Raw genomic sequence first — 19,466 nt, 5'->3', positions numbered from 1 at the left:
GAAATTGAGTTCTGCAAAACTAATCAATATACCAACCAAGTCTAACAGTATATACAGTTCCATGCTCATTGTTTCCTACCTATGTATGGAAGAGCAGGAGGTATATCTTCTAGTATGAAAGGGACTGAGTACTTAATTTGGGATTGAGATTGCCTTCTGTTTATCTTTTCTTTCATACCACATGCATATGTGAGTGGCTGTGTTGAGCCCTTTCCCTCAGAGTACTAAGAAATGATCTCTTTATCAAAAAAGGATCAAATCATAAATACCCATAAACAATTTGGAAAATACATCCTACAGTTACAGCCATGTAGGGGTGGGTGGGGGTGGGTATTTAATAGTAAAACCTCAATTCTTTTGGTGATCATATGAGACACACTTTGTTTATAGCCAATTTGCTATCATGTTGTGTCCATATAGTAAGAGGGCTTAATGGCTTTGAAAGGGAAGATGGTATTGTCTCTCTTTTTCTTAGCTGCTCTTGGTTGAGTACCCTTAGCATGAATGAGTAGTTCTGTTCGTTCAGTTCACTTGATTCATCTGGCATGTATAAGTGCACAAATTCATTTGGAATGCATTTAATGAGGTATTGAGTGGCTCTGGAGAAATCTGCTCGACAAAATCACATGTATGGTCATAAAGTGCTCAGGCTGATTAATTCTGAAGCAAAAGTAATGGCATAAAAAGTGTTAGCTTTCTTGCTACAGTTTTGGTTCTTTATTATAACCCTAAGTGGTGTTTTATGAAGGTATGTGTATAAATGGGGTAGTATATAGAGTATTTTAATGTGGAGATATTTAAAGAGATTCTATTATGCTGTTGATAAATGATTTCCTCTTTTCTTTTTTCTTAAATTCCCAGTGAGCATAAGGCTTCAGTAGCCTCTATATCATCTCATATGTCAGAATCCACTGTTCAGCCAAGTCTCTTTGGAATTGACCATGAGGCACTCCACAAGCAGATAATGGAGTACAAAAGAAACAAAGGGAAAGGGCATGAGACCATAAGCATTGGGCTTGCAGAGCAAAAGCAGGAGCAGGTATCTATGCTGCAGAAGCAAATGAAGAAGAAAATGAAGAAGGCAAAGCGTCCCATGGATGATGACATTACCCCCCAGGAATATATCCTCAATAGATACTATGATAATCAGCTGGACAAGGATGATACATTTTTTGAAGAGCAGAAACCAGAGTATGAACTACAAGAATCATTAGAAAAATTAGAATTAGAGGATAACAGTGTTTATAAAGAACAAAGTTCATTAACTACAGGTCTTGGAGAAAATAAACTAAAGAAGTCTTAACTTTTCTGACAGGTTTTTAAAATTTACTTTGGTTTGCTATTTAACATTAAACTGGTCCTAAACATCTACTACTGTGCTATCATTATACACATTATTATTATGTGCATTATTATGTTCGCTACTTTGAAAATTAAAAGTACATTTTTCCTTTTTCAAAATGGGAAGTTGGTTAAGGAGACATATCAGAAATTTCAGAGAAGAATAAGAATAAGTTGGTTAAAAGAAATCAATTATTTTTTCTGATCTAAACTGGTATCTGGTTTATTACCATCTTGCTATAGGGCATATTAAATGTCTACAGCTCATTCAAGGATTTAAGCCTGCTTTACTATGTAAGGAGAACTTAGAAGACTGCTTTCTCCCCTTTTCCCTCTCTGTTGTCTTAATCATTGCAATTGAAAAGTATGTTAAGTGCCTCATTATGTATCATGCTATACAGAGGGTCTTCCCCAGAAGAACCCTAACCCTGGTAAGAAGCTTTCTTACTAATACAAGAGCTTTTAAGAAGCAACTCTGCAGGTGGTAGTATAAACACATGGAACCAAAGATGAGCTGTAGTAGAAAGAATGATCAGCTTGGAATGCAGCTCTATGATCTTGAGCAAGTTAATTTAACTTCTCTGGACCTCAGTTTCCTTAGTTGTAAAATGAGGAGGTTGGACTAGATCTCTAAAAGCTATTTCCAATTTAAGACCTTTGATCATATAGAATATTTTAAGCCCAATTCTCACTTGAACTCTCCAAGTTGAGAATTCAATATCTGCTCAAGCTCTCTTAGAGAGAAAATTCTGTTAACTTTTTGTCAGTGGGAGAGCCAAATTCTCTTGCTTCAAAATAAACTTGAAGGAGATATTTGGATTTATGCCACACTCAATTTAGGTTGACCAGTCAGAAATTGGTAATAATAAAATTGATTGATAATAAATAATAATAACATAATAAAATTGATAATAATTTAACTGATAATAAAATTGGTTAATTGATAATCATTGGAAAAAATGAAATATATCTTTTAGTATAAAAGAGAATGAGTGCACAGTTTGGTAGACTTTCAAGACTATTTCTGTTCATCTGTTCCTGAGATAAATCTTGTTATTTTAAACCATGTGCCCTCACAATAATCTCTCATTTATAGCACATTGTTACCCTGAAATTTGACAGTAAGTTGCAGAAATGTCTATTGCATTTCATGAATTCAGGCATTGTTTATGCTGTGAGTTTAGACTTAAACACTCTCTAAATTTTTATTGTCTGACTTTCCAGGCTTTCATATTAGCCTAACTTTGCATTTAATAAGATAAATTATTGATGGTAATGCACATTGCATCGAAGAGACTTTGTACATGACTTCAGAGATAAGGTGAGTAGAAGTCATGAGACTGAACACTTTTCCTTTATAGCCACACTTCATGTGTTAAGGACAATTGATTCAAAAGAAAAGTGACTAAAAAATTTCAAATACATGAAATTAAACTGTGGTTATGGCCATGTATAATAAAATTGGAGTAAAAAAGCAGATGGGAAAGTAGGTTGAATGATTGTACTTTTAAAAGGTGGATCAGAACCTGTCAAATAGTTGTACCTAGAAAGTGTTAATTAATGGATTCTAGTAAACAAAGATTTGTTAAACAATTATTGAGAAGTAGAAGACTAATTGGTGCTAGGGAGGTACAAAGTTTCTAAGAAATACTTCTCACCTTTGTGTTTTTTAATTTGGTAGAATATGACAGAAGATCTCTTGTGGCATGATGTATTACTTTTCCTTTGGCCCTGTTCAACATTTTTTTTAAAAAATCAATAAAATAAGCATAGGTAGCAAGCTTATCAGATTAGTGGAAGACCTGGAACTACAAGTTATAGCTCTGCATTTGACATAATTGGGTTAAAAAAATCTTTATATTAAAATAATAGACTAAATCTTACAAGGTGAAATATAAGAGTAAATAAATGGAAAGTGCTGCAGAGAAGTGGGAAAAAGGTACAGCTGCACCAATTCGGGAGACCAGGATAGGAGGTAGATCAAAGTTTAAAAGAAAACAAACAACCTAGAGGCTTTTGTGGATCACAAGTTCAATATGAATCAAAGTGAGTGATAGTTCTGTTGTCGTTTCCTGATCACATGGTCTATGGAATATTATGTTCTGAGTATTGAATTTATGAGGAACATTCATAAACTACAGCATATTCAAAGAAGGGTGAACTGGGTAAGGGAACTCAAAACTAAATTGACTAACTTCCTTCAGAGAATTGAGATTAGCTTCAGAGGAAATTCCCTAGGCTGAGGTAAAACAGTTATTTTTGCATATTTAAAGAATTATCACAAAAGAATTAAATTTCTTTTGTTGGACCCGAAAGGCAGAACTAGAGCCTATGAATGAAAATAATGGGTAGAGAGGGGCAGAACCGAGATGGCAGAGCAGAAGCAGAGACCTATCTAAGCTCTTCCCCCTGCCCAAACCCCTCAAAATACCTGTAGAAAATGACTAAACAAAATCTAAAGCAACAAAAGCTACAAAATGACAGTGAAACAAATTTTCCAGCCCAAGACAATCTGAAAGGCTGACAGAAAGGGTTTTCTACAACAGGCCCAGAGTGGAGTGCAGACCAGCATGAGCAGCACTGGCACAAACGGGACTGGAACAGGTCACAGGGTGCTGAATTACTGGCAGCTATAATGGTTTCCAGACTTCTCAACCCACAAATCCCAAAGCTTCAAAGGTCAGCGAGAAAGCTTTCTCACCTGGGTGAGAGAGGAATGTGACCCAGCCCCAGGAGGGGGTGGCAGCCCCTGCCGCAGTGACGGCTGCTTCTGAAGTTCTCCACCTACAGACAGGGGAATTGAATAGTTGAGCTGGGTCACAGTCTGGGGGCAATGAGGAGCACTGGCATGGCAGAGCTGGTGACGACCTTAAAGAGAGAATCCAATTCACAAGGTCAGGGTGGAAAAGAGTGCTTGTGGTTGCTCACAGGCCAGGAAAGGTGTAAACACCTCTTCTTTGATCTTGCCACGTTGGAGGAACTGAGAATTTACTGATCCCTAGAGTTGTCTCTGAAAAAAGCTGCACAAAATCCCTGAAACTTGGGGCAATACACCTTCCATTTAACAAAGAACTCAAAAGTCAAGCTGGAAAAATGACCAAAAAAGGAGAAAAAAAATAAGACTATAGAAGGTTACTTTCTTGGTGAAAAAGTATTTTCTTACAGCAAGAAAGATCAAAGCTACAATGGGAGGAAGAGAGCAAGGTCAAGGCTCCTACATCCAAAGCCTCCAAAAGAAAATATGAAATGGTCTCAGTCTGTGAAAGAGCTCAAAAGGGATTTTGAAAATCAAGTAAGAGAAGTAGAGGAAAAATTGGAAAGAGAAATGAGAGAGTTGCAACAAAATCATGAAAAGTGAGTCAACAGCTTGCTAAAGGAGACCCAAAAATGTTGAATAAAATAACACCTTTAAAAATAGACTAACCCACATGGCACAAGAGGTCCAAAAACCAATGAGGAGAAGAATGCTTTAAAAAGCAGAATTGGCCAAATGGGAAAGGAGGTTCAAAAACTCACTGAAGAAAATAGTTCTTCAAAAATTGGAGTGGAGCAGATGGAAGCTGATGACTTTATGAGAAACCAAAACCAAACAACAAAACCAAAAAAAAAGAAAAAAATAAAAGACAATGAAAAATCTCATTGGAAAAACAACTCACCTGGAAAATTGATCCAGGAGAAATAATTTAAAAATTATTGGTCTACCTGAAAACCACGGTCAAAAAAAGAGCCTAGACATCATCTTCCAAGAAATTATCAAGGAAAACTGCCCTGAGATTGTAGAACTGGGGCGGGGTTGGGGGGGAGGTAAAATAGAAATGGGAAGAATTCACTGATCACCTTCTGAAAGAGATTCCAAAAGGCAAACTCCTAGGAATATTGTAGCCAAATTCCAGAGTTCCCAAGTCAAGGAGAAAATATAAGCAGGCAGAAAGAAACAATTCAAGTATTGTGGAAATACAATCAGGATAGCACAGGATTTAGCAGCTTCTACACTAAGGGAGTGAAGGACTTGGAATATGATATTTCAGAGATCAAGGAGATAGGATTAAAACCAAGAGTCACCTACCCAGCAAAGCTGAGGGTAATACTTCAGTGAAAAAAAAATGGAATTTCAATGAAATAGAGGACTTCCAAACATTCTTGTTGAAAAGACCAGAGCCGAATAGAAAATTTGATTTTCAAATATGAGAATCAAGAGAAACATGAAAAGATAAACAGGAAAAAGAAGCCTTAAGGAAGTAATGCAAGTTGAACTGTTTATATTCCTGCATGGAAAGATGTTATTTGTAACTCATGAGACCTTTTTCAGTATTAGGATAGTTAGAGGAAATGTGTGTGTATGTATGTGTATATTATATATGTGTAGGTATGTATATGTACATATGTGTATATATGTATACACATACACACATAGAGGACACAGAGTGAGCTGAATATGAAGGGAGAATAACAAAAAAGTAAAATTTACTGTTAAATGAAACATGCTAGGAGTGAGAGAAAGGGAGAGGTAGAATGTAGCAAATCATCTTACATAAAAGAGTCAAGAAAGGACTTTTACAATGGAGGGGAAGAGGGGGACATGAAAGGAAATAAGTGAGCCTTACTCATGGTATTTGGCTTAAAGAGGGAATAATACACAATTGAATATGGAAATCTATTTTACTCTGCAGGAAGGCAGGAGGAAGGGGAGAGGAGAGGAAGGTAATAGAAGGGACAGCAAATTGGGGGAAGGGATAATCAGAAGCAAACATTATAGGAGGACAGGTCAATGGAGAGAATGGAATAAATGGAGGACAAGATAGGACAGAGGGAAATGTGGTTACTCTTTCGCAACATAACTATTATGGAAGTGTTTTACAGGGCTGCACGTGTATAACCTATATTGAATTGCTTATTTTCTCAATGAGGGTGGGTGGGAAGGGAGAAAGGGAGAGAATATGGAACTCAAAGCTTTAATAATAAATGTTTAAACTTGTTTTAGCATGTAACTGGAAAACGATATACAGGCAATAGGGTATAGAAATCTATCTTGCCCTATAGAAAAATAGAGGTAAGGGGATGGAAGAAGGAGGGGGGTAATAGAAGGGAGGACAGACTAGAGGAAGGGATGGGTGGGGTGCAGGCTGTTCTGGAATGGGATGGACCAACAGTGAGGTACCTCAATCCTGATGCAAGAAGCTTAGGACAGTGACCCCTCAAACCCAGGAGCAGAGTTCAATTTTCATATAAAATTAATAGTTGTGAAATAGGCTATAAAAATAAGGTGGGAAAAGAAACTGACCATAGAAAGTTACTATGGTGACAAAGGAGATCAAAACAAAAACTCAGAAGACAATCATGTCAGAATGGCTGCATGCAAATATGCAAAAGAAAATGTGAATTGGTCTCAGGCCCAAAAAAAACTCAAAAAGGAGTTCAAAAATCCAGTAAGACTGGTAGATGGAAAGAAATGAGAGTGGTGCAAGAGAATCATGAAAAAAAGTCAACACAAAAAATTCAAAAAAGATGTACAAAAATTTATTGAAGAAAACAGCTCCTTAAAAAGTAGAACTGGCCAAATGGAAAAGGAGGTACAAAAGCTCTTTAAAGAAAATAAATTCCTTAAAAATTTGAATTGGGCAAGTGGAAACTAATGACTTTATGAGATATTAAGAAACAATAAAACAAAGTCAAAAGAATGAAAAAATAGAGGAAAATGTAAAGTATCTCATTGGGAAAATAACTTACCTGGAAAATAGATCCAGGAAGAATTACTGGACTACCCTGTAGCCAGGATCAAAAAGAGAGCCTGGATATCACATTTCAAGAAGTTATCTAGGAGAACTGCCCTAATGTCCTAGAACCAGAGAGTAAAATAAAAATGGGAAGAGTCTACTAATTGCCTCATGAAAGAGATCCCAAAGTGAAAACTCCCAAGAATATTGTAGCCAAATTTCAAAGTTCTCAGATCAAGGATAAAAATATTGCAAGTAGTCAGAAGGAAACAATTCAAATATCAAGGAGCCATAGTCAGGATTACATAGGATTTAGCAGCTTCTACCTGAAAGGATGAGAAGGCTTGGAATATGATATTCCAGAAGGCAAAGGAACTAGGATTACAACCAAGAATCACCTCGCCTCAAAAACTGAGTATAATTCTTCAGAGAGGAAAATGGATATTCAGTGAAATTGAGGACATTAAGGACATTGAGGAAATTGAGGACATGCAAGCATTTCTGATGAAAAAGAACTGAAAAGAAATTTTGCTTTTTCACATACAAGACTCAAGAGAAGCATAAAAAAGGTAAACAGGAAAGAGAAAACAGTGAATTCAATAAGGTTAAATTGTTTTTATTCCTACATGGATCATCCTACAGGATGATACTTGTAACTCTTAGGAACTTTTTCATTATTAGGGCAATTAGAGTATACATAGACAGAGAGTAGGGGTGTAACTTGACTATAATGGAATGATGTCCAAAAAATAAAATTAAGGGATGAGAAAGGATTGCATTAGGAGAAGGAAGAGAGAAATGGAATGGAGTAATTTATCTCACAGGAAGAGGAACAAAGAACTATTACAGTGGAGGGAAAAATGTTGGTAGTGGGCAATACTTGGACCTTACTCTTATCAGATTGTCTCAAAAAAGCAATATGGAAAATTGAATGAGAATAGAAAGGAATATCCCTTTTTTTCAGTGGTACATGGCACTGACACAAAAACTGACCTTCCACTGGGGCTTAAACTCACAATCAAATGTAGAAAAGCAGAAATAGTAAATGCATCCTTCTCACATCATAATGCGATACAAATCATACTCAGTAAAGGGCCATGGAAAGAATGATTAAAAATTAATTGGAAATGAATCTAATGTGTGGGTCTAAGGACAAATAATAGAAATAAGCAATAATTTCATTAAAGAGAGTGTTAACAAAGAGACAGTATACCAAAATTTATGGGATGCAGCCAAAGCAGTACTTCAGGGAAAATTTATCTTTAAGTGCTTAGCTCAATAAAATGGAGAAAGAACAGATCAATAAATTGAACATGCAACAGCAAAAACAGCAAAAACCTAGAAAGAGAACAAATTCAAAAACGTTAGTTAAACACCAAATTGGAAATCCTGAAAAATCAAAGGAGAGACTAATAAATGTGAAAATAAGAAAACCATTGAACTAATAATTAATAATTAACAACTAATAAAATAATTTTATGAAAAAAATAAAATGGATTAACTTGATTAATTGAATTTTAGAAAGAAAAAGACAAATAACTAGTATCAAAAATGAAAAGGATGAATTCACCACCAATGAAGAGGAAGTGAAAGCAATTATTTGGAGTTGTTTACCAAATTAAAAGCCAAAAAAATCTGACAATCGATGTGAAATGGATGAATATTTACAAAAATTGCCCAGATTAACAGAAGAAGAAACAGAATGCCTAAACCCCATCTAAGAAAAAGAAATTAATCAAGCCATCGATGAATTCCCTAAGAAAAAAATCTCCAGGGCCAGATGGATTCACAAGTGAATTCTATGAAACATTTAAAGAACAATTAATTCTGATACTATATAAACTATTTGGAAAAAATAGGCAAAGAAGCAGTCCCATCAAATTTTTTTATTACAGAAATACCTCAACTAAGAAGAGCAAAAACAGAGACAGAAAACTACTGACCAATTTCCTTAATGGTATTGATGTAAAAATTTTAAATATTAGGAAGAAGATTACAGCAATATGCCAGAAGAATTATACACTATGACTAGGTGAGATTTATACCAGGAAAACAGGGCTGGTACAATAATAGGAAAACTATTGACATAACTGACCATATTAATAGCAAACCAATAGAAATCATATGATTATCTCAATGGATGCAGAAAAAGCTTTTGACAAAACACATCATGCACTCCTATTAAAACACTGGAGTGCATAGGAACAAATAGGACTTTCTTTCAAATGTTAAGTGGGGGGTGGAGCCAAGATGGCGGAGTAGAAAGACGCACATACGCTACCTCCGAACCCACTGCCCATAAAATATCTGTAGAAAAAAGAACCACCGGCGAATTCTGGAGCAGCAGAAGCCACAGAACAACGGAGCAGAGGAGATTTCTGCTCCAGAGAGCCTGAAAACCTCTTGCAAAAGGTCCCTTGCGCCCCAGACCTGGAGCAGAGCCCAACCCTGCCTCGGCAGTGCAGCGCGGAAAGGAGCAGATCCGAGCAGGCTTCAGGGACGGAATCTCCAGTGGCCGCGCAGGTCCTCCACCCACAGGTGACAAGGGTCAGTGAGAGGGTCTCTTCGGCGGGTCGAGAGGGATGTGGGGTGCCTCCATAACTCAGGTCCCCTCGGGAGGCAGCAGCAGAGGCGGGAGCAGACCAGGGCTCCCCAAGCAGGCAGGAGCCTGGGTCCATTGTTGAAGGTCTCTGCATAAACCCCCTGAGGGAACTGAGCCTGGGAGGTGGCCCTGCCCCCACCTGAGCACCTGAACTTAATCTCACACTGAATAGCAGCCCTGCCCCCGCCCAAAGCCCTGAGGCTGGGAAGCAGCATTTGAATCTCAGACCCCAAGTGCTGGCTGGGTGGATCTGGAGGCGAGGTGGGGGTGGAGAGGACACTCAGAAGTCAAGTCATTGGCTGGGAAAATGCCTAGAAAAGGGAAAAAGAATAAGACTATAGAAGGTTACTTTCTTGGTGAACAGGCATTTCCTCCCTTCCTTTCTGATGAGGAAGAACAATGCTTACCATCAGGGAAAGACACAGAAGTCAAGGCTTCTGTATCCCAGCCCACTCAATGGGCTCAGGCCATGGAAGAGCTCAAAAAGGATTTTGAAAATCAAGTTAGAGAGGTGAAGGAAAAACTGGGAAGAGAAATGAGTGACATGCAAGCAAAGCATGAAAAACAAGTAAACACCCTGCTAAAGGAGACCCAAAAAAATGCTGAAGAAAATAACACCTTGAAAAATAGGCTAACTCAACTGGCAAAAGAGGTTCAAAAAGCCAAGGAGGAGAAGAATGCTTTCAAAAGCAGAATTAGCCAAATGGAAAAGGAGGTTCAAAAGCTCACTCAAGAAAATAGTTCTTTCAAAATTAGAATGGAACAGATGGAGGCTAATGACTTTATGAGAAACCAAGAAATCACAAAACAAAACCAAAAGAATGAAAAAAATGGAAGATAATGTGAAATATCTCATTGGAAAAACAACTGACCTGGAGAATAGATCCAGGAGAGACAATTTAAAAATTACGGGCCTACCTGAAAGCCATGATCAAAAAAAGAGCCTAGACATCATCTTTCATGAAATTATCAAGGAAAACTGCCCTGATATTCTAGAACCAGAGGGCAAAATAAGTATTCAAGGAATCCACTAATCACCACCTGAAAGAGATCCAAAAAGAGAAACTCCTAGGAACATTGTGGCCAAATTCCAGAGTTCTCTGGTCAAGGAGAAAATATTGCAAGCAGCTAGAAAGAAACAATTCAAGTATTGTGGAAATACAATCAGGATAACACAAGATCTAGCAGCTTCCACATTAAGGGATTGAAGGGTGTGGAATAGGACATTCCAGAAGTCAAAGGAACTAGGACTAAAACCAAGAATCACCTACCCAGCAAAACTGAGTATAATACTTCAGGGGAAAAATTGGTCTTTCAGTGAAATAGAAGACTTTCAAGCATTCTTGATGAAAAGACCAGAGCTGAAAAGAAAATTTGACTTTCAAACACAAGAATGAAGAGAATCATGAAAAAGTAAATAGCAAAGAGAAGTCATAAGGGACTTTACTAAAGTTGAACTGTTTACATTCCTACATGGAAAGACAATCTTTGTAACTCTTGAAACTATTCAGTATCTGGGTACTGGGTGGGATTACACACACACACATGCGCACGCACACGCACACACACATAGAGACAGAGTGCACAGAGTGAATTGAAGAGGATGGGATCATATCTTTAAAAAATGAAATCAAGCAGTGAGAGAGAAATATATTGGGAGGAGAAAGGGAGGAATGGAATGGGGCAAATTATCTCTCATAAAAGAGGCAAGCAAAAGACTCATTAGTGGAGGGATAAAGAGGGGAGGTGAGAGAAAAACATGAAGTTTACTCTCATCACATTCCACTAAAGGAAGGAATAAAATGCACACTCATTTTGGTATGAAAACCTATCTTACAATACAGGAAAGTGGGGGAGAAGGGGATAAGCAGGGTGGGGGGGATGATGGAAGGGAGGGCACGGGGAGGAGGGAGCAATTTGAGGTCAACACTCATGGGGAGGGACAGGATCAAAAGAGAGAACAGAAGTAATGGGGGACAGGATAGGATGGAGGGAAATATAATTTGTTCTTACACAACACTACTATTATGGAAGTCATTTGCAAAACTACACAGATTTGGCCTATAATGCTTGCCTTCCAAAGGGAAGGGGTGGGGAGGGAGGGAGGAAAAGAAGTTGGAACTCAAAGTTTTAGGAACAACCATCAAGTACTGTTCTTGCCACTAGGAAATAAGAAATACAGGTAAAGGGGTATAGGATGGAGACAAGGGCAGAGAGGGATGATAGAAGAGAGGGCAGATTGGCAGACGGGGCAATTAGAACGCTCGGTGTTTTGGGGTGGGGGGAGGGGACAAAAGGGGAGAAAATTTGGAACCCAAAATTTTGTGAAAATGAATGTTAAAAGTTAAAGAAAGAAAGAAAGAAAAAAAAGAAGAAGAAAAAAAATGTTAAGTGGAATCTATCTAAAACCAGCAGCAAGCATTATCTTTAATGAGGAAAAGCTAGAAGCCTTCCCTATAAGATCGAGAGTGAAATAAGGAGGCTCATTTTTGCCACTATTATTCAATATTGTACTAAAAATGTTATAGCAACAAGACAGGAAAAATTGAAACAAAAATAGGCAATGAGAAAAACAAAATCACTCTTTGCAGAAGATATCATGATACGCTTCCATAATTCTAGAGAACCAACTAAAAAACTAGTTGAAATAATTAGCACCTTTAACATAGTTGCAGGATTATAAAATAAACCCACATTAATCATGAGCATTTCTATGTATTACCAACAAAGTCTAGCAGCAAGAGATAGAAAGAGAAATTCCATTTAAAATTACTATTGATGGGTTGTGGGGCCCACTGGGAGCCCAGGCCATTGGACGGGAATGTGAGGCTGACTTGAATTTTGTGTAGATGGGCGGCTGACTGGCAGGAAGTCATGGCCAGCCTGAAATTGCTCTATGCCTTGGGCAGCGCCAGGGATCACCTGCAGCCTGGACACACTTGTCTGCTTTCTGCACTGGGAGCTCATCACTCACAACTACCAAGGCCTTGGCACCAGCAACTAGCCAGGTCCAGGCGATAAGAAATTTGAGTTGTTGCCACATGAATGGAATGCCAATAAAGATCTGTATGTTCATCACTATGAGTCCACAAATAAGTCAAAGGAACTCCTTCTGAAGGCCATCATGGTGGATGATACCATGATTATCAATGCTTTGGAATGTAAGTTACAGCAGGTGGTGTACTTGACCCTGAACGTGAAGGATTATGCGGATGGTGAACATCTGGGTGACTTCCATAGAGTCTACAAGAACAGCAAAGAGCTCCAGATATGGATCACTTCAGGCCTCATTTTGCCCATCCACAATTCTTTGAGAAAAAGTGATTTGGCCAATTCCTTTCAGGAGTTTCTACCTGCCACCTCCACAGAATACGACCCTCTCCGTATTCCCCCTCACCACCCACACACCAGCAGGCAACCTCCTTGGCAAGATTCCCTGGGTCCCATTGCTCTTGGGGGAGAGGACCTGGACCCCTTTGGAGGTCAGAGAGGTGGCATGATTTTGGACACCCTGACATCTGGCTTCCCAAGAGCTCTCATTGATCCATCTTCTGGACTCCCCAACCGGCTTCCTCCAGGTGCTGTTCCTCCAGGAGCTCCATTAGATCCTTTTGGCCCCATTGGAGCTAGTCCGTCTAGACCCAGTCCAGATCATCTCCCACCCCCAGGCTCTGATGACATGTTCATGTGAAGGCCATAAAAAAGTAACATCCTAAAGTGAGCATCCTTACAGAGCTGAACCAAGATCATCAGTTTTCATTCAGTCCTGGAGCTTAGGAATCCTCTAATGGGTTGGAAGTTCAGCTGGAATTGCCTGCCCATCCCCACAACAACCAAGACACCATTCATTCTCCACCTTTGCCTTGAAAAAGCTCACTGCTTGTAAAACAAGAAGTCAACTTTCATCACTGCCTTCTGGTTCCCATAGGAAATTTTTGACAGTGTGTGACCTCATTCCTGCTTCAATCCTGGTTGCAGTGTTCTAAGGACAGAAAGCATTTGATGTATTATTAAGCACTCAAATGTCAATATAAAAATTGTGTTGTTGGGTCAAAAATAAAAAGTAATATAACTATTGACAACATTTTACCTGCTAAGTGTACCTGCCAGTGTAAACCCAGGAGCTATATGAACCCAATTACAAAATACTTTTCACACAAATAAACTCAGATCTAAACAATGAGAAATATTCTTTGCTCATGGGTAGGCTGAGCCAATATAATAAAATGACAATCTATCTAAATTAATTTACTTATTCAGTGCTATTTTAATAACTACCCTGAAATTATTTTATAGAACTAAAAAGAAATAACAAAATTCATCCAGAAGAGCAGAAGGTCAAGAATATCAAGGGAATCAATAAAAATTAAGAAGGAAGGTGGCCTAGCCATACCATATCTCAAACTATATTATAAATCACTTATTATCAAAACAATCTGGTACTGGCTAAGAAATAGAGTGGTAGATCAGTGGAATAGATTAAGGAAATAATATACAGTAGTAAATGACCATAGTAATCTAGTATTTGATAAACACAAAACCCCCACTTTGGGGGACAGGAACTTATCATTTGACAAAAATTATTGTAAAACTGGAAAACAGTATGACAGAAATTATGTATAGGCCAACATCTTATACCATATATCAAGATAAGGTAAAAATGGATAAATGATTTAGACATGAAGGGTGATACCATAAGCAAATTAGGGGAACGTAGAACAGTTTACCTGTCAGATCTATAGATAAGGGGAAAATTTAGAACCAAACAAGAGATATAGAGAATTACAAGATGTAAATTGGATGATTTTGATTATATTAAATTTAAAATATTTAGCACAAGCAAAACCAATGGAACAAAGATTAGAAGGAAAGCAGAAAGCTAGGGAAAACAATTTACTGCCAATGTTTCAGATAAAGGTTTTATTTCTAAAATATATAGAGAACTGAGTCAAATTTATAAGAATACAAGTCATTTCACAATTGATAAATGGTCAAAGGATACGACCAGGTAGTTTTCAGACAAAGAAATCAAAACTATAGTTATAGAAAATGCTCCAAATCACTATTGATTAGGGACATGCTAATTAAAATAACTCTGGGGTACCACATCATATCTATCAGACTGACTAATATGACAGAAAAGGAAAATGATAAATATTAGAAGAAATGTGGGACAGTTCAGACATTGATGCACTGTTGGTGGTCGTGAACTGATTCAAACATTCTAGAGAGCAAGTTGGAACTATACCCACAGGGCAATCAAATTGTGCCATACCCTTTGACTCAGCAATATTACTGCCAGGCAGGTCTGTATCCCAAAGAGATTAAGAAAAATACAAGGGGGTGTGGAGAAGGACCTATTTAAACAAAAATATTTATAGCAGCTCTTTTTGTGGTAGCAAAGAATTGGACACTGAGGGGATTCCCATCAATTGGGAATAGTTGAACAAGTTGTGGCATATTATTGTGATGGTATACTAGTATGCTATAAGAAATAATGAGCAGGATTCTTTTAAAGAAACCTGGAAAGATTTACATCCACTATTGCAAAATAAAGTGAGCATAACCAGGAGAACAGTGTATATAATAACAGCAACATTATGTGAAACATTATGCATGTTTCATCATGAGTTTCAAAGGACTCATGATGAAAAATACTGTGCATTTCCAGAGAAAGAACTGATGAAATCTGAATGCAGATTGAAGTATACTATTTTTTACTTTTTGTATTTTTGTCTTTTTATGTTTTCTTTTACAACATGACTAATATATACATTTTACATGATTAGGTAAGTATAATTCATATCAAATTGTATACTGCTTCAGGAAGGGGAGAGGGAGAAGAATTTGGCACTCAAAATTTTTAAAAATGAATTTTAATTGTTCTTACACGAAGTCAAATAGCTTAACACAACCACTAAATAAAGGAGAAATTCATTGAATTGAAGGGAGAAATACTAAAATTACCATGTCAAGGATCTCAACAGACCAGTTCATATCTAAGCAAATCTACCAAAATATAAATAAGAAATGAGCAAGAGACTTAGAAAAATTAGAGATGATAGACCTCTGGCAATTATTGAATGGGATTAGAAAGGAATTTACATGCTTCTACATTGATAAAAAAACATCTTTACAAACACGAAATTATATTGGGATGTAAAGACCTCATAAAAATGTACTCACAATTTGACAAAAATTATTGGGAAAACTCGGAAGCAATTTGACAGAAATTAGGTATTAGAACAACAGTTCAAGCCATATACCAAAATAAACTTGAAATGGATACATGATTTAGGCATAAAAGGTAACATTAAAAGCAGATTGGAATAATTTTAAAAAAAAGAAATTACCTTTCATATCTATGAAAAAAAGCTTATGACTCCCTACTAGTGGGAAATGACTAACTTATGGCATGTATATGTAATGGAATATTATTGTATCATAAGAAATGATGAAATAAACAGTTTCAGTGGAAACTGGGAAGAGCTCTATGAACTGATGCAAGATGAAGTAAGTAAAACTGGAAAAACAATTTATACAATGACAACAACTTTATAGAGAAAAATAATTCTAAAAGACTTTGGAATGCCTATCAATGCAATGATTAACCTTGAGTCCCGAGGACAGATGATGAAAAAATATTACCTATTTCCAGACAGATGGAAATTGATGAATGGTCAATTTGGGAATTTGTTTTGTTGGATTATGCATGTTTGTTACAAGGGCTTGGGTTCTTCTTGTTGAACTAGGTGGCATAGTGTAATGGCAATTTGAAAGGAAAAATCTTTCTATATGGAGAGTCTTTCATTAATAGGCCCATGTGATCTGCTTAAATCAACTGAAAGCCTAAGTCACATAGGAAGGGTGGAACAGAACAGGGAAGAAGTGAGTGAGAGGAGGATGCAGGCCAACAGGCACAGCAAGGCTCATGAGTATTTGCTTGTGAGAAGTCCCCAGCAGGGGACGGGTGAGGCTTGGGAATGCCTTTGTCCCCAGCAGGGCTAATGTGTATAGACTTCTTGACTACTCTGACAGATTTGACTTTCTGGTTTGAGGATTTGGCTTTCTGGTGTCTGAATAAATGTTTTTCTTCTGCCTTCTATATGGAGAGTCTTTTATACTTTGCAATTCAGAACTATGCCAGCATATTGATAGCCATCCACAATGCTGTGAATATTGCCTAGGTGGTACACACAGTCATGAGAAGAGATAAGAAATGTAAAAAAAAAAAAAATGAATATTTTAAAAAGGAAATAAATGTTAGTTAATTGAAAAAATAAAGAATTTGAGAACTTGACAAGAACTTGACATCTTATACAAATGTATATAGAATCATCCATGCTTTAGATCAACTCTTTAAATAAAAACAAGGCACCTATCCACAAATACCATGATGATTAAATTCTGGGAGTGTTGCTGTTGCTATATGACATTCTCTTTAGCAGATTCTCCAAAGGTTTTTATAGTTTATGCTCATCCAGAAATATTGTTCTGTTTCTTTGCTTACTTAGTCAGTTAGGAGCAACAAGATAGAGGATTGTACATTTTTCTCTTATCTCTAGGACTTTTCAAACCTTTCCAAACAGAAATTACAGACCAAAGATAAAGCAATTTCAGCTGTCTCCATGGTCTAGAACAATAAGAATCCATAAAAAGTTTTTTAACAACCCACATGATTTGACTTCTACATGAACTGAGCTCACACTACATTAATTGACCCAAGGACTGGACACATGGGCTTGCAAGAAACTCAGGAGAGGACAACTGATTGGAAATGCAAATAAACAGAAGTGAAAACCGGTCTAAAACAAGAGAAGCAAAAAATCAATAACCTTAAAAGAAAATATGCTCATTATGCAAGTAAAACATACTGATCTCAAAGACAAGATGGGCAGAGATCACCTAAGCATCATAGTTCTTCCAGAAGAACACAACAGGCCAAAAAACTTTTTAATACCATAATGCAGTAATAAAAAGAACTACCCAGAACTTTCTTTATAGAAAATGTAATACCAATTGAAAGAATTTTTTATCACCTCTAGACAAAAACCCAACTACAGAGTCCAGGATACAATAATTAAAGTTAACAATTTGGCGCAGCTAAGTAGCAGACTGGACAGAAAACTGACCCTGAGTGGCCTCAGACACTTTGTAGCTATGTGACCCTGGCAAATCGCATAACCCCATTTGCCTGAAAAAAAAAAGATAAACAATTCAGAATCATCAAGCTATCAGGAGAAAGACCTTCTAATACAAAAGAAAGGAAAGTCAAATAACACAAAATTATTCTCCACCCACCAGAAAATGTAGGAAGGAATGGAATAATGTGTTTCAAAGATCAATGGAGATCAGGATTCAGACCAGAGTGACCTACCCTGCAAGCCTGAGCATATTCATTAATGAAAAGGATGGATATTCAGTTTAGAAAAATAAAAAGAGGTATTTGAAATCTTCTTAGAAAGAATATCAGAACTAAAGAGATTGTTTGCTATTCAAATACTCCAAATAACAGAAATGAAGGAGGAGTGGGTATATTTCTCTGCACTGTGAGGAATTAAAAAAAAAAACTGGCGATGTACGGGGGTACAGAAATGCTGCAAAAAATGTAAAAAGGAAGAAATTATTAATATGCCTTTTACAGATCATAATTCAATAAAAATAGCAATTGGTTCAGGGACCACAAACAAAAGGTATAGATGAAAATGGTGACTTAACAATGAAATTCTAAATAATGAATATGTCAAAGAACAAATCATAGAAATAATTAATAACTATGTAAAAGAAAATTGTAATGATGAAAAATATTTGAAAATTTCTAGAATGCTGCTAAAGCAATCTTCAGGGGGAAATTCATATCCTTACATTCATTAACAAAATAGAAAAAGAGAGGATTAATGAACTGCAAATGCCTTAAAAAATTACAAAGTCAATAAGGAAACAAACCTAAAAAAAGCTCAAAAGAGGATATTTTAATAGAGGGTGAAATGGATTAACTGGAAATAAAAAAATAGAATCAATAAATAAAACTAAAAACTGGTTCTTTGGAAACTGTTAAGATTGATAAACCCTTTTCCCCTTTGGTTCTGATTCTTCTTTCACAAAAAAACCAATGTTGAAAGATGTTTGATATGATTGTACAAGTCTATCCTACATTCGATTGCATGACATCTTGGGGAGGTGGGAGTGAAAGAAGGGGGAAAATTTGGAACTCAAAATCTTGTAAGAGTGAATGTTGAAAACTAAAAATAAATTTTAAAAAACCAAGAAAAATATTGATAAACCCTTAGCTAATCTGATTAAAAAAGAAGAGATCAGGAAATCAAATTATTAAACTAGTAAATGAGCAAGGTGAAATCACAACAAAATCAAAAAGAAGAGAATAGTCAGGACATATTATGCCCAATATGTGCTAATAAAACTAAGAACAAAAAGGAAATAAAAGAATACCTTCAAAATGTAAAATATACATGCTATTAGGAGACCCAGATAGAGATCTTAAATAACCCAATCTTAGAAAAGTAAATAGAACAAATTGTAAAGGAACTACAAAGAAAAAAATTCCTGATCCTGAAGGACTTACAGAAAAATTCTATCAAAATTTTAAAGAACAATTGGTACAATTAATTCACAAACTATTCTCAAAATTTAAGAAAGAAAGTACCCTACCAGAATCCTTTTATGAGATATAGTCCTAATACCAAAACCAGGGAAAGATAAAATGCAGAAAGAAAATCATAGGCTGACACCATTAATTAAAGTTGACTGAAAAAAATTTTAAGCAAAACAGTGTCAAACAGAATACAGAA

The 19,466-nt window shown here is 36.6% G+C and overlaps 1 protein-coding gene and 1 pseudogene across 1 annotated transcript in view; both read left to right on the top strand.

The window, feature by feature from the left end:
* The window catches only part of RBFA (ribosome binding factor A), a 30,553-nt gene extending 29,182 nt beyond the window's left edge, over nucleotides 1–1,371 (top strand). The window contains exon 7 of the mRNA XM_072604015.1: nucleotides 862–1,371. Coding sequence (XP_072460116.1) covers nucleotides 862–1,303 — 442 coding nt within the window. The 3' untranslated portion in view covers nucleotides 1,304–1,371. The remainder of the gene's footprint in view (nucleotides 1–861) is intronic.
* Nucleotides 1,372–11,960: 10,589 nt separating this feature from the next.
* On the top strand, nucleotides 11,961–14,022 carry LOC140500930 (proteasome inhibitor PI31 subunit pseudogene; annotated as a pseudogene).
* The last annotated feature ends 5,444 nt before the right edge of the window (nucleotides 14,023–19,466 follow it).

This window comes from Notamacropus eugenii, chromosome 4 (genome assembly GCF_028372415.1).
Source record: "Notamacropus eugenii isolate mMacEug1 chromosome 4, mMacEug1.pri_v2, whole genome shotgun sequence".
In the NCBI taxonomy this organism is placed as follows: domain Eukaryota; kingdom Metazoa; phylum Chordata; class Mammalia; order Diprotodontia; family Macropodidae; genus Notamacropus; species Notamacropus eugenii.
The sequence above is the reverse complement of the archived record's forward strand: the minus strand, read 5'-3'. Positions and strand labels throughout refer to the sequence as shown.